This window comes from Malaclemys terrapin, chromosome 23 (assembly GCF_027887155.1).
Source record: "Malaclemys terrapin pileata isolate rMalTer1 chromosome 23, rMalTer1.hap1, whole genome shotgun sequence".
NCBI lineage: Eukaryota > Metazoa > Chordata > Testudines > Emydidae > Malaclemys > Malaclemys terrapin.
The window spans coordinates 9,393,354-9,405,750 of NC_071527.1; the positions used below are offsets into that span (position 1 = coordinate 9,393,354).

General features: G+C 55.5%; 1 protein-coding gene across 4 annotated transcripts in view; it reads left to right on the forward strand.

Moving 5' to 3' along the window:
- Positions 1-12,397, forward strand: part of PDE1B (phosphodiesterase 1B) — a 154,712-nt gene that overhangs the window by 82,334 nt on the left and 59,981 nt on the right. Inside the window, exon 1 of one of the 4 annotated variants that reach the window (XM_054012753.1) lies at positions 1,574-1,839. The exons of the other annotated variants lie outside the window; for them this stretch is intronic. Coding sequence (XP_053868728.1) covers positions 1,787-1,839 — 53 coding nt within the window. The 5' untranslated portion in view covers positions 1,574-1,786. Of the gene's footprint in view, positions 1-1,573; positions 1,840-12,397 lie in introns of those variants that run through there. 4 annotated transcript variants of the gene reach the window in all.

A 12,397-nucleotide genomic window follows, 5' to 3' on the forward strand; every position in this document is an offset into this window, starting at 1 on the left:
CTTGTAATCTAGCAGAGAAAAGTCTGACATGATCCAATAGCTGGAAGTTGAAGCGAGACAAATTCAGACTGGAAATCAGGTGTAAATTGTTTACAGTGAGAGTAATTAACCACTGGAACACCTTCCCAAGGGTCGTGGTGGATTCTCCATCATCAATAGTTTTTAAATCAAGACTGGATGTTTTTCTAATCTGCTCTAGGAATGATCTTGGGGGACGTTCTCTGGCCTGAGTTACACAGGAGGTCAGACTAGATGATCACAATGGTCCCTGCTGATCTGTGAATCTATGACCTGGGGCTGTCTACTTTAGCCAAATTTTGGCCCCTTGCAGTGAAGAGGCAGTGCAGAAAGTGTCTGTGCACCACCAGCAGCAGAAGCAAATGGTTCGCGGCGTTTCCTTAGAGATGACCAGACTGGCTTGTGGTTTAGATTCCCATCATTTATGTGGCTGAGTCCTAGCCCCCTGACACGCAAAGTCTAGAAATTCAGGGAGTAACAGAAGTTTAAATGCACTGTTCACACCCATGTGGCTCCCCTGCAAATGCTGTTGTGAGTGCCAACTGGGCAGACCTATGGTCATCAGTGACTTTGGATGGGGTGGAGGGGGAGAGACTGCTGGATTCTCGGCTTACATTTTCATCTAGGTGACTTGGGAACCTAAGTCCCATTTTCCAAACTGACTCAGGCACTCTGAGGGCCAAAATCGCATTGAGAGTCCCTGGAACTCAGGAGCCCAAGTGTCCACATCACTTTTGACAATGGGATTTAGGAGCCTACGTCACTTGGTGCTTTTGAAAATTGTCCTCCTGGTAACCAACTCAAATGACGCACTGGAGGAGAGAGAGCGAGAGCCCAGCTTCCCACCCCCAGTGACTGGGTTGGGAACGCCTGGCCCACAGGAGCAAAAAGCATCCAATCCAACCCGAGAGCCTTGCTTCTGACCTTAGCCCTGACACTGCTGAGCAAGAGAGAGCTTTGCTTTACTTTTTTTAAAATGCACACACAACTTGCCTAAAATAGCGAGGCCGCTCCTAGCCCCGCCCCCTCGCAGTACACAGCCTTCCCAAAGGGACAGCAGAGGAGGCAGCCTGCAAACTCAGACTGTAACCGCACTAACTGAGGATTTTGGAGAGAGGCTTCAGCTCCGGGGGGTCTCTTGAGAGCATCGCTGCAGCTCCGTGAGCCAAACCCTGGGGATGTTGGACACTGCACTCCTGGCTGGACACGGCACCCCCTGCTCCTTTCTGGGGTGCATCTATTGCAGGGCCCGTTCCATTGCATGGCAGAGAGCATTTCTGGATTTCTGTACAGCAACGGGCTGTCCCCCAAGCAGCCTGTGCTGCTGCTCAGTCCCCTTTGCGTGCCCTGAAGATGGGTCCTCCCAAGAATAGCTGGGAAATTGTTCTTTACAAGGCTAGAGCCAAAGGCGGGGATGGAGTAAACTCACACAGGCAGAACCGGGCAGAGGTTACAGGCTGTTTGCTTGTTTTACGGCAAACCTTCCCCCACAGCCGCTTGACAGTTCCTGTGGGGTTATTTTCTTCATCACTCCCCTCTGAGCCCCCCCTAACCCCCGCCCTCCTGGCCACAACACTCCCACGCCATCGCTGCAGCTGCCAAAGTTAGTTCCTCTGAAGAAAACAGCTTCCCCGCGGCCCCGGCCAGTGGTGAGCGACCTATGGTGCTGGGGTGAGGGGGGCCAGCTTTCCCTGGGATTTACACCATTTGTGGGAGGGAGAACCCCAGCGCTTTGCCCTGGCACTCAACGAGCTGGCACTTGTCCACCATGGCACGGTTCGTGACGGTGCAGAGAGCCCATCTGAAGGGGCCTATCCTAAGGTAAGAAGCGTGAAGTTCCTCACACAGCCTTTGCCCAGCTTAGCTCTGGTCTACCAGTAACATAAGCGCTGTGTTTCTGGGCACTTGGGGGCTGTTTCTGGAATTGAATCCCACCTGTAGGCTCCACAAGGCACCGATGCCTTGACTGCACTGGCTGCCAAGGGTTATTTAGAGGGATGGCGCACCATGCTGACCAGGCTTTAAATCTTGCTTTGATGCTCCAGTGTAAGGAGCACTAGACGGGAAGGACAGTCAGAGTCTGGAGGCGAACAGCCCACAAGCCAAGCTCCTCTGCTCAGCAGAGACGTCATCTGTTCCCTGGCACTTGGTAACAGCAGGGGCTTGGCCATAATTCTTTCCCTGCTCATACTTTTCCATCCACCCACCCCATTGGGTAGCATTGCTGTGTGCTATTAAACAGCTGCTGCATTCCATCGCAGAGGTGGCTGCATTTCAGTGGCAGGGGTATTGATTTGCACTTCTGTTGCTCCTTACGTCTGAGGCTGCCTAGGCCTTGGCAGAGGGAGGTTGGAAGGGTGCTCACCATTGTGCAGGGAAGGCGCAGAAAGGCAAAGTGGCCTTCCTGAGGTCACCAAGCTGGCTGGTGGCAAAAAATCCAGAGTAGAAGCCGGGAATCCAGACTCCCATATAAAGTGCATTGGAATCCTTGGGAGAGAACAAGACTCATGGAAGATATCACAGAATCGTTCACTGACAAAGGCACCAGGGCAAAACAAACAGAGCTAAAAACTTAGGCAAAGAGCAAACTAAACAGTATCTGTTTTAGGGTCAGAGTTTTGCCCTGCCCCCAAACAGAGCAAATGTGCACATGTCACGCGCTGAGTCCAGGCAGCAGCAGGGCAGAGGTTTGGGGTGGGAAGTTTTGCTGTGCTGACCTCTAGCTTAACAAGCTCATTTACTCAGGAAGGGCCAGATCCTGTGGCTGGGTCTGTATGGACAGAATCCCGTATCAGGGTCAAGGGGGCGCAGGGTTCTGCCTATGACGATCCGGCCCTTTGTTCCCAGGAGAGTTAGTTTCAAGGCCTGGGGTGCACCGAGGAAGCCTCCTCACACGCTCTCGCCAGCTGCAGCTGGGGTGTTGAGCACATGCTGAGATCCTGGGCCAGTGTCATCAGCTCCAGTCCTGCTGAAAGGAGGCTCTGAACCTGGGTGGGATTTGGGGGACGTTTCCCCCAGCGGAGAGCAAAGGGGATCTGGGTGTTTCCCGTTTGGAAGGAGCTGTGGGGCTGTCACAGCCAGCACGGTATGGTTCTGCTAGCTCATTCCGGGGGACAGCGACCCCACTCTGCTGCCTCATCCACCTCTCCCTGTCCATACGTCCTTGCTGCACCCCACACCTCCTGCCCCCGCTGTCTCCCAGTTCTGTGCTCCCCCGACCCTAGCCCTCCCCTAAGATTGACAGGCAGGGAGTACTTTGAGGGGTCTGTGAGGGCACCTGTGGCTGATGGAGGGTACGGAGGGCAGGGTGGGGCCAACATTCCTTCCCCCCCATAGAGAAACCCAGCCCACTTGGTCTGAGTGCGCCCCTGCTCTCAAGCCTGGTATTGTGTCATCGTTCCCTTGTATTCTCCCATCTGCCTATCTGCACTTGGTGTGTCTTGTCGTATACTGCTCTTCTGGGGCAGCAGCCATCTCTGTCCAGTGTTTGTGCAGCACCCAGTGTCAGGGTATCCTGGGCACTATAGTTACAATCCAGCTAGGGTCTGAGGGTGCCCTCCCCCCACTCTGCTGGGGCTGAGTTTACGAACAGCCGAGAGTTCTGCCCTGCCAGGTCCAGCAGGTTCAAGTTCGGCAGAGGCTGGGGACTGGCTCTTGCAGAGATCTCTCGGGGCTCCGGCAGTCACAGCCCTGGCACCCAGCCCATCAGAGCAGGCACAGCTACCCAGCGCTGCTGTACGAGGAAGGACGGCTTTGCTAGACTCGAGTTAGGCCTTATCACTGGCTGGGCCTTGCCAGCCCGCCTGACGATAGGAGGTCACTTCAGGGAACCTCGTGTCCATCCATGTCCCTGCAGGCAGGAGGGTTCTGCCTGGTGTAGGCCTGAGCTTCTGGGTGTAAGGCCAATGCCCTGTAGGGGGCTTAGCCGAGGGGAGGAGCATCAGAGCTGGTTTTGTGATGGAAACTTTGCACACAACACTCTGAATGGGACTGTCCCATCCCACCTGGGCCCAGCAGGAGACTTCAATCCATAGTCCCCCCTACCCCCCCGCGCCTTTCCGCTTGGCCTAGCCAGGGCCTGCCCTCTCCATTTTCTTGCCTGACAGGTTGTGCAGCCTCTGTGGGCCCAGCACTGGCAGGGGGGCGATAGCCATTCTCCCCGAGCATCCAGAAGGCAGTTTGGACACCGCATTGAGGCTCTCGTGCCAGCCTTTGGGGCCCGCACGTCCCTGGGTCCGGCCCACTTGGTCTGGGGGAAGGGAGTCCCTGGAATTAATCAAAGTGCTTTGTTTCTGCAAACAAACAAACCCAACCCAAAGGAGCCTGATATTATTTTGGTCTAACTAGAGCTTCTGGGCTCAGTATGGAGGTAACTGGGTGATGTTTTCTGGCCTGGGCTGTCCAGGAGGTCAGACTAGCTGAGCTATCAGTCCCTCTGGCCTTAATGTCTATGAACCTATGAAAATCAGCCCAGCCTGTCATACTCCCCTGCTCTGCACTTCATTTCAATTGGGTAAGGAGCCTGCTGTGCGAGAGCTGGCACTGAATCAGATCCAGTGGCAGAGTCCCTGCCATACACAGGGCAATGCTGCCCACCCATTACACACACTTGGACAGGGTGACCAGATAGCAAGTGTGAAAAATCAGGGCACTTTTATTTTCAGGGGGAGGGGAGGAAGGGTATAGTTGCCTATATAAGACAAAGCCCCTAATATTGGGACATCTGGTCACCCTACACCCGCAGTCGGACTGGGCCCTGCCTGAGCCAGACAAGTGCTCTGGGCTTCCCAGGAGGGCACAGAAACACAACAGGGACTTACCAGCTGCAAAGAGTATTAGCAGCGCTCCTGAGAGCAAGGTTGGCATTAGGGCCATTTGCAGTGGGGAAACTGAGGCCCAATCAGGGAAGGGAGTTGCCCAAGGCCAAAAGAGAAGTTGGTTTCAGAGCCAGGATTAGGCACTGGAATGACAAGGGCACTTGTGCTGGGCACTGCACACACGTAGACCAGGATATGCTCCCTGCCCCAGAGATTTCACAGTCTAAACAGGACCTTGCTATGTTCCTGTGTGTTGCGGGGGATGGGACCAGAGATGAGGAATGGAGGGGCTTTGTGCGCCCTGTATTCTGGGGCAACTGGGGGCCTGTCCTGATCCGGGTGTAAGTCAGAGCAGCCTCAAGGCTGCTCTCTTATATTAGGTTCCCTGTGCCGCTGGGCCATCCCCGCCATGGGATGGGAGAAACAGAGAACAGCCATGCCATAGGCTAGGAGCAGGGCTGGCACAGAGCCCTTAAACGAGCTACAAACCACAGAGGGGGGATTCTCAGTGGCCATTTGCACCCTCTCCAGTGCCCTCTAACGCTTCCAGTGCAGGGCATGTTACAGAGAATCAGGCCCCAGAGCAGTGCAAAGCTGGGGAGGATCAGACCCCCTGCAATGGATTTCTCTAGATGCCATTGTCATCTGTGCACTGTTTTTCTTCTAACCCTTGTTGAGAGTGTCTCGAGCAAGAGATTTCTGTTTCCCTGCCGTGTTCTGAAATGGCCCCATTAGCACCACTGCGCTGGGCCATCGATCTGCAGAGCAGCAGTGTAATGTCATGTCAATGCTAATCCCAGTGTTTGTGCTGTCTGCAGCCGTGAGGCTTGGGAGGGGGAGTGAGAGCGCAGGATACAACAGGAGTGGGAGCTGCTGTGACCTTTCCCTTCCCAGGGAAGGACTTATTCCTGGCAGAGAAGGCCGAGGGTGTGTGAGATGGGAGAGGAGTACTGGGCAGCGCAGGGCTGGGCTGGGCAGGGGAATTCTTTACTCCAGGATAGGGTTACCATATTTAGTGCCTCCGAAAGGAGGACACTCCACGGGGCCCCGCCCCCAGCCCCGCCCACGCCCCCGCCCCAACTCCGCCCCCTCCCCTGCTTCCCGCGAACATTTGAGTCGCGGGAAGCCTGAAGCAGGTAAGGGAGGGTGTGGGGGGAGGAGGCGCGGCCCACCCCCGGCACCGCACTGCCGGTCCCCAGCCCGGCCCCCGGCACCGCCGGCCCGTCCCCCGAGCCCCCGGCCCGGCCCGGCACCGCCGGCCCGGCCCCCGAGCCCCCGGCCCGGCCCCGCTGGCCCGGCCCCCGAGCCCCAGGCCCAGCACTGCCGGCCCGGCCCCCGAGCCCCCGAGCCCCCGGCCCGGCCCCGCTGGCCCGGCCCCCGAGCCCCAGGCCCAGCACTGCCGACCCGGCCCCCGAGCCCCCGGCCCGGCCCGGCACTGCCGGCCCGGCCCCCGAGCCCCTGGCCCGGCCCGGCACCGCCAGCCCGGCCCCCGAGCCCCCGGCCCAGCACCGCCAGCCCGGCCCCCAAGCCCCCGGCCCGGCCCCGCCGGCCCCCGAGCCCCCGGCCCGGCCCGGCCCCGCCGGCCGAGCCCCCGGCCCGGCACCGCCGGCCCAGCCCCCGAGCCCCCAGCACCGCACCGCCGGCCCGGCCCCGGAGCCCCCGGCCCCGCTCCGCCGGCCCGGCCCCCGAACCTCCGGCCCGGCACCGCATGTCCCAATTTTCCCGAACATGTCCAGCTTTTTGGGATTTCCCCCCGGACGGGGATTTGGAGCCCAAAAAGCCGGACATGTCCGGGAAAATCCGGACGTATGGTAACCCTACTCCAGGATCTTCTCTGAACTCAGTGAGAGAGAAAATGTGCCGGAGACAGAAGTGACTGAAAAGGGGAACTGAAATGCTCTGTGAAAATACAAAACTAGGGAAAGATTCCATAGATTTCATAGAGTATAAGGCCAAAAAGGACCATTAGATCATCTAGACGGACTTACTATAGGCCACCACCAGCATCCACATACGCTTGTACTGAGCCCAGTGATGGGTTAGACTAAAGCATTTCAGTCCGCGGAGACTAAACTGTTGTGAGCCAGAGGCAGAGAACAGGAGAGGCCGCGGTGCCATCGGTGGCCCAGGCCCTGCAATGGAGGGAATTGATTAAATGGGAGAAGCAGTGATCCCTGCTCTATATGCTGCAGAGAAGTTGAAGAAAACCCAAGGTCCCTGCCAATCTGACCTGGGGGAAAAGTCCTTCCTGACCCAAAACCTAACGATCAGTGGGACCCTGAGCATGTGAGCAAGGTTCACCAATTAAGCACCTAAGACAAAGGATTCTCTGTGCCACCTCAGACCACGATTCTACCCTGTCCAGTGTCTTGTCTTCAGCGGTGACCAATCCCAGATGATTCAGAAGAAGGTGGGAAAAAAACCACAGAATGCATCTGTGCATTGTGGAAAAATATTCCTTCCTGAACCTGTAGGCAACTGGATGAAGCCCTGGAGTGCCCCCCACCATCCTCCCTCCCCAATGAGTTTGGCTGAGCTGAGCTGAACATTGCCTGATTTGACTTTACCTCTCTCGTACATACACTCCCACCCAGGCAAATTGGCAGTAAATTCCCCAAAGTTACACTGAGCTGCCGCTGGTTCAAGTGGGGTTGGAATAAGACCCCTGTAATTTTACCCCAGTGTAACTGCATTGAGTTGCTGACTGGCACCTGTGTCAATGAATGGAGAATCAGACTCAGGGTATATCTACACTGCAATGTAAGCCCAGGGTTAGTGGAACTTGAGTTCATGGAATATCAGGGTTGGAAGGGACCTCAGGAGGTCATCTAGTCTAACCCCCTGTTCAAAGCAGGACCCATCCCCAGATAAATTTTTACCCTAGTTCCCTAAATGGCCATCTCAAGAATTGAACTCACAACCCTGGATTTAGCAGGCCATTGCTCAAAACACTGAGCTATCCCTCCCTCAGGCTTGAGCATCTACACTCATTTGTAACCCCAGGTTAGGAATTCTTGAACCCTTGTTCCAAACAGGGGCTCCAGTGTCTACACTATGTTATGTGTGTCTGAGCCCAGCCACCCATATCCCAGACTTCCTAGCCCTCCCCAATGTGACCACTCTAGCCCTTTGTTTGTGGGGCACTGTGGGAAAACTTGACTGTCCACGAAACTTGACTGTCTAGAGCAGTGGTTTTCAAACTTTTTTTCTGGTGACTGAGTTGAAGAAAATTGTTGATGTCTGCGACCCAACGGAGCTGGGGATGAGGGGTTCGGAGTGTGGGAGGGGGCTCTGGGCTGGGGCAGGTGGTTGGAGTGTGGGAGGGGGGTCAGGGCTCTGGGCTGGGGGGTGCAGGCTCTGGGGTGGGGGCGGGGATGAGGGGTTTGGTGTGCAGGAGGGGGCTCCAGGCTTGGGGGGGGCTTAGGGCTGGGGCAGGGTATTGGGGCACAGGCTTACCACCGGCGGCTCCCAGTCAGTGCCGCAGCAGGGGTGCAGAGGCAGGCTTTCCGCCTGTCCTGGCACTGCAGACTGCGCTGCGCCCCGGAAGCAGCCAGCAGTAGGTCCGACTCCTAGGCGGAGGTGCGCATGAAGTGACGCTTGCAGCCTTGACCTTCAGCACAGCAGGATGCATGCACCAAAGACTCTGGGCCACACTTCTCTCTGAGCCTGTGGCCCTATGTCCACCGCCCTTCCAGCCCAGCTCCCAGAATGCTCTGAGAGTCATAGAGCTCTGAAGACCCCCAAGATCAGAGTTGGATCACCTGAGCTTTGAAGCAAGGCATGGGCATGAGCTGCTGGGAGTGGGTGTGGGGCTGGAGTCTCTCACCTGCCCACGGAACACAGCCCCGGCTAGGGCCAACCATGGGTTACAAGCTCCGTTGAACATGCTGGGGAGACTCCTCTCATTTATGCTGGGGTAAATCTGGAGTAGCGCTACTGAAGTCAGTGCATCCCATTGGTGTAATGGATAGGAGCTGCGCCATCAGCCAACATGGCTCCTGCAGGACACTCTTTGAGAGAGGAAGGATGGCTTAGTGGTTAAGGTGTTGCAGTGCAAGGGGTCAGGGTTCAATTCCTCGCTCTACTAACAGCCTCTTGTGTGATCAGGATACAAGCACATCTCTTTGGGACTCAGCTCCCTGCCTGTAAAATGGCCCTAATCATGCTTCCTTTCCCTGCTGGCTGGCTTACTTAGACTGTGAACTGTCTGGGGGAGGGACAGTCTTGCTCTGTGTCTGTGCAGCCCCCTGGCGCATCAGGGCCCTGAATTCAACTGCAGCCTCTTGGTGTTGCTGTAATGCAAATAATAATAACATCAGGCTGTCTGCTTCATAAACTGGGAAAGGTAACTAGGAATCCAAGCTGGTTTCATCTCAGTGCCGTTTCCTCTCTCCCGAGGATTGTTGTTGCTCATGACACCGGCAACGTAGGAGGGACCCATCACAGCCCCAACCCTCTCCTATAGCCCAGACCTGAAACAGCCCCAAGGAGCTCATGGGAACATTCTGACTCAGGATGAAACCACTGAGGGTGGGAGGTTTGCAATGGGAGGAAAAACTGTGCTCACATTACAAGCCTTTCTCAGCCCTTGGGGCTCCAGGGAGAGTTGATGGTGCTCAGGACAGTGCCAATGACACAAAGATTGGGGGAGTGGAAAATAAAGGAGAGGACAAGTCACTGATTCAGAGTGATCTGGATCAGCTGGTAAGCTGGGTGCAAGCAAACAATCTGTTTTCTAATACAGCTAAATGTAAATGTGTATATCTGGGAACAAAAACTCTAGGCCGTATTTACGGGATGGGGTACTCCATCCTGGGAAGCAGCGACTCTGAAACAGATTTGGGGGTGGAGTGGATAGTCAGGTGAACATGAGCTCCCAGTATGATGCTGTGGCCAAAGGGGCTAATGCGATCCTGGGATGTATAAACATGGGAATCTCGAGCAGGAGCAGAGAGGTTATTTTACCTCTGTCTTTGGTACTGGTGCCACCATTGCTGGAATCCTGTGGCCAGTTCTGTGACCCACAATTCACGAAGGATGTTGATAAATTGGAGGGTTCGGAGAAGAGCCATGAGAATGATTGAAGGATTAGAAAATCCACCTTTTCGTGATAGATGCAAGGAGCTCAATCTATTTAGGTTAAGAAAGAGAAGGTTAAGGGGTGACTTGGCCACAGTCTGTAGGTACCTACATGGGAACAAATATTTAATAAAGGGCTCTTCAGTCTAGCAGAGAACGTTATGACATGATCCAGTGGCTGGAAGTTGAAGCTAAATAAATTCAGACTGGGAGTAAGGTGCTGTACATTTTTAACAGTGAGGGTGATTAACCATTGGATCAACTTCCCACGGGTTGGGTGGATTCTCCATCACTGACAATTTTTAAACCAAAATGGGATGTTTTTCTAACAGCTCAGCTCTAGGAATTGTTTTGGGGGCAGGTGCTGTACAGGAAGTCAGACCAGATGATCACAATGGTCCCTTCTGGCCTTGGAATCTATGCATATATGAAACCTCACAGCTAGCTTCCCTCCCCCAGCCCTGGCTTGGCTGCCTCACCCTGGCCCTTGGGGACTGCTCCTTCCTTGGAGCCCAGTCCTGAGGACGACTCCTCAGCTCTAACTCCCCAGTGCCCCCTGGCTGGAGTGTGCTGCCTACCTGGAGGTGGGGCGCTCCCCCCTGGATACAAACCCTGCCCCAGCCCCAGCGACTGGGCTGCAGCATCTTATCCCATGTGGTTCCCAGGAACTTCTGGCCATAGCCAGGGTGGATCCTGGGTGAGGCCCCAGTCATCTGCTCCACAGGGCTGGGGCCATAGCCTCTCCAAAGAGCTGCCTACTGGACCCAGTGGCCAGGACGGCTCATGGGGATTTCAGTAGAGCCGTGTGGATGAGCTGAGCACTGGTACATGGGGATGACTGATCTTACAGGAACAGCAAGGGGCAGAGCAGGCTGGCAAGGGGCCAAGAGCCCTGCCACAGCTGTGCCGGTGCCCCAATGTGGCAGAGGGGTATGTCTGTCTCTGGCAGGGCAGGACCCAGTATCCCCCACAGCTTTGCTGGCATCCCAGTGTGACTGTGTCCAGGTCTGAACTCTCATGTGCTATGTTAGCATGGTGGCAGCATAAGCCAGGCTATGCCTGTGATGCTGCATCCCAGACAACAGCCCTACCCAGGAAAGGGGGGTTTGACCCTCACTGACAGGCCATCACTGAGTGCCATCCCGGAGCAATCTGGAGGGATGTCTGTCCTGTCGCTCAACTCCCAGCCCACCCCCTTGTAGCGATGGTCTTTACCCAGTGACCTCGGGGGACACAAGGTTCTGTCACTTCTGAGCACATGGGTCAGAGATGGGGTCCTGCTCTGTGGGCCTCTTGTTCTTGGTGCCATGTCTGTGCAGGGCCCCATCCTGGCTGGGTCTGAGACATTGCTGGAATATAAATAATAATCAATGCCTCATTCCCACTGCCCTGAGCCATCGACCCGCCTGTGCCCTCTCTGCTCCCCGACACCCCTTTTCAGTTAGCCCCCCATTTTCCCCCTGCTGCCCTGCTGCTGAGCACCCCAGCCTGGTCCAGGCTGTGGCTATTCACTGTGATGCCAGATTGGAAACACCACCAGAGCAAGTATCATAGAATCATAGAATATCAGGGTTGGAAGGGACCTCAAGAGGTCATCTAGTCCAATCCCCTGCTCAAAGCAGGACCAATTCCCAACTAAATCATCCCAGCCAAGGCTTTGTCAAGCCGGGCCTTAAAAACCTCCAAAGAAGGAGACTCCACCACCTCCCTAGGTAACGCATTCCAGTGCTTCACCACCCTCCTAGTGAAATAGTGTTTCCTAATATCCAACCTAAACCTCCCCCACTGTAGCTTCCCTCTTGCCGCTTCCATCCTCAGGTGAATCCTGGGGCCCGCGGCTCCCCCTGCTGGCCATCAGCTGCCATGATTCACTGGTGGTTGTGGCGAATCTAACGTCTGGTGATCTGACTTAGAGTTGATATTCCTGACAGCTGCCAGAGACTGGAGCGTGGCTGAGGGACCAAAGCCAGGCAGAGGGAAAGGGAGAGAGGGGCTCCCTATGCCAGTCTCTGTCACCTGCTCTCATGGGTTAGTCCCCTCAACACTCTGTGCCTCAGTAGCTCCATCTGTTAAAGTAGGGTCCAATGCGAGCCCCAGGCTGAAAGGGGCTGCCTGCCATTCAGCGTTGACCATTGGGATCATCTCTACTCTGCCCTCCTGTGTGACACAGGCCACAGAGAGCTGCCCTGGCATGAACCAGACCACATCCACAGCCCACTGATTTGAAAATTGCCCATGATGGAGAATCCGCCACAACCCTTGGGAAGCTGTTCCAAGATTAATTACCAGTGTGGCCTTCTTCCTCGACTGTAGGATTGTGGCTTTTGGAGCATCTAGTAAAATGTGCTTAAACAATTCCCAATTATCCATCTCATTTTTCTGATTAAATTCTTCCTCCCAGCTGATTTGGCTCGTAATTGTGTTTCAGGTTTGTGAAACTGGCTCTTTTCAAGCACCAAGTATATGTATCACTGATCTGGACT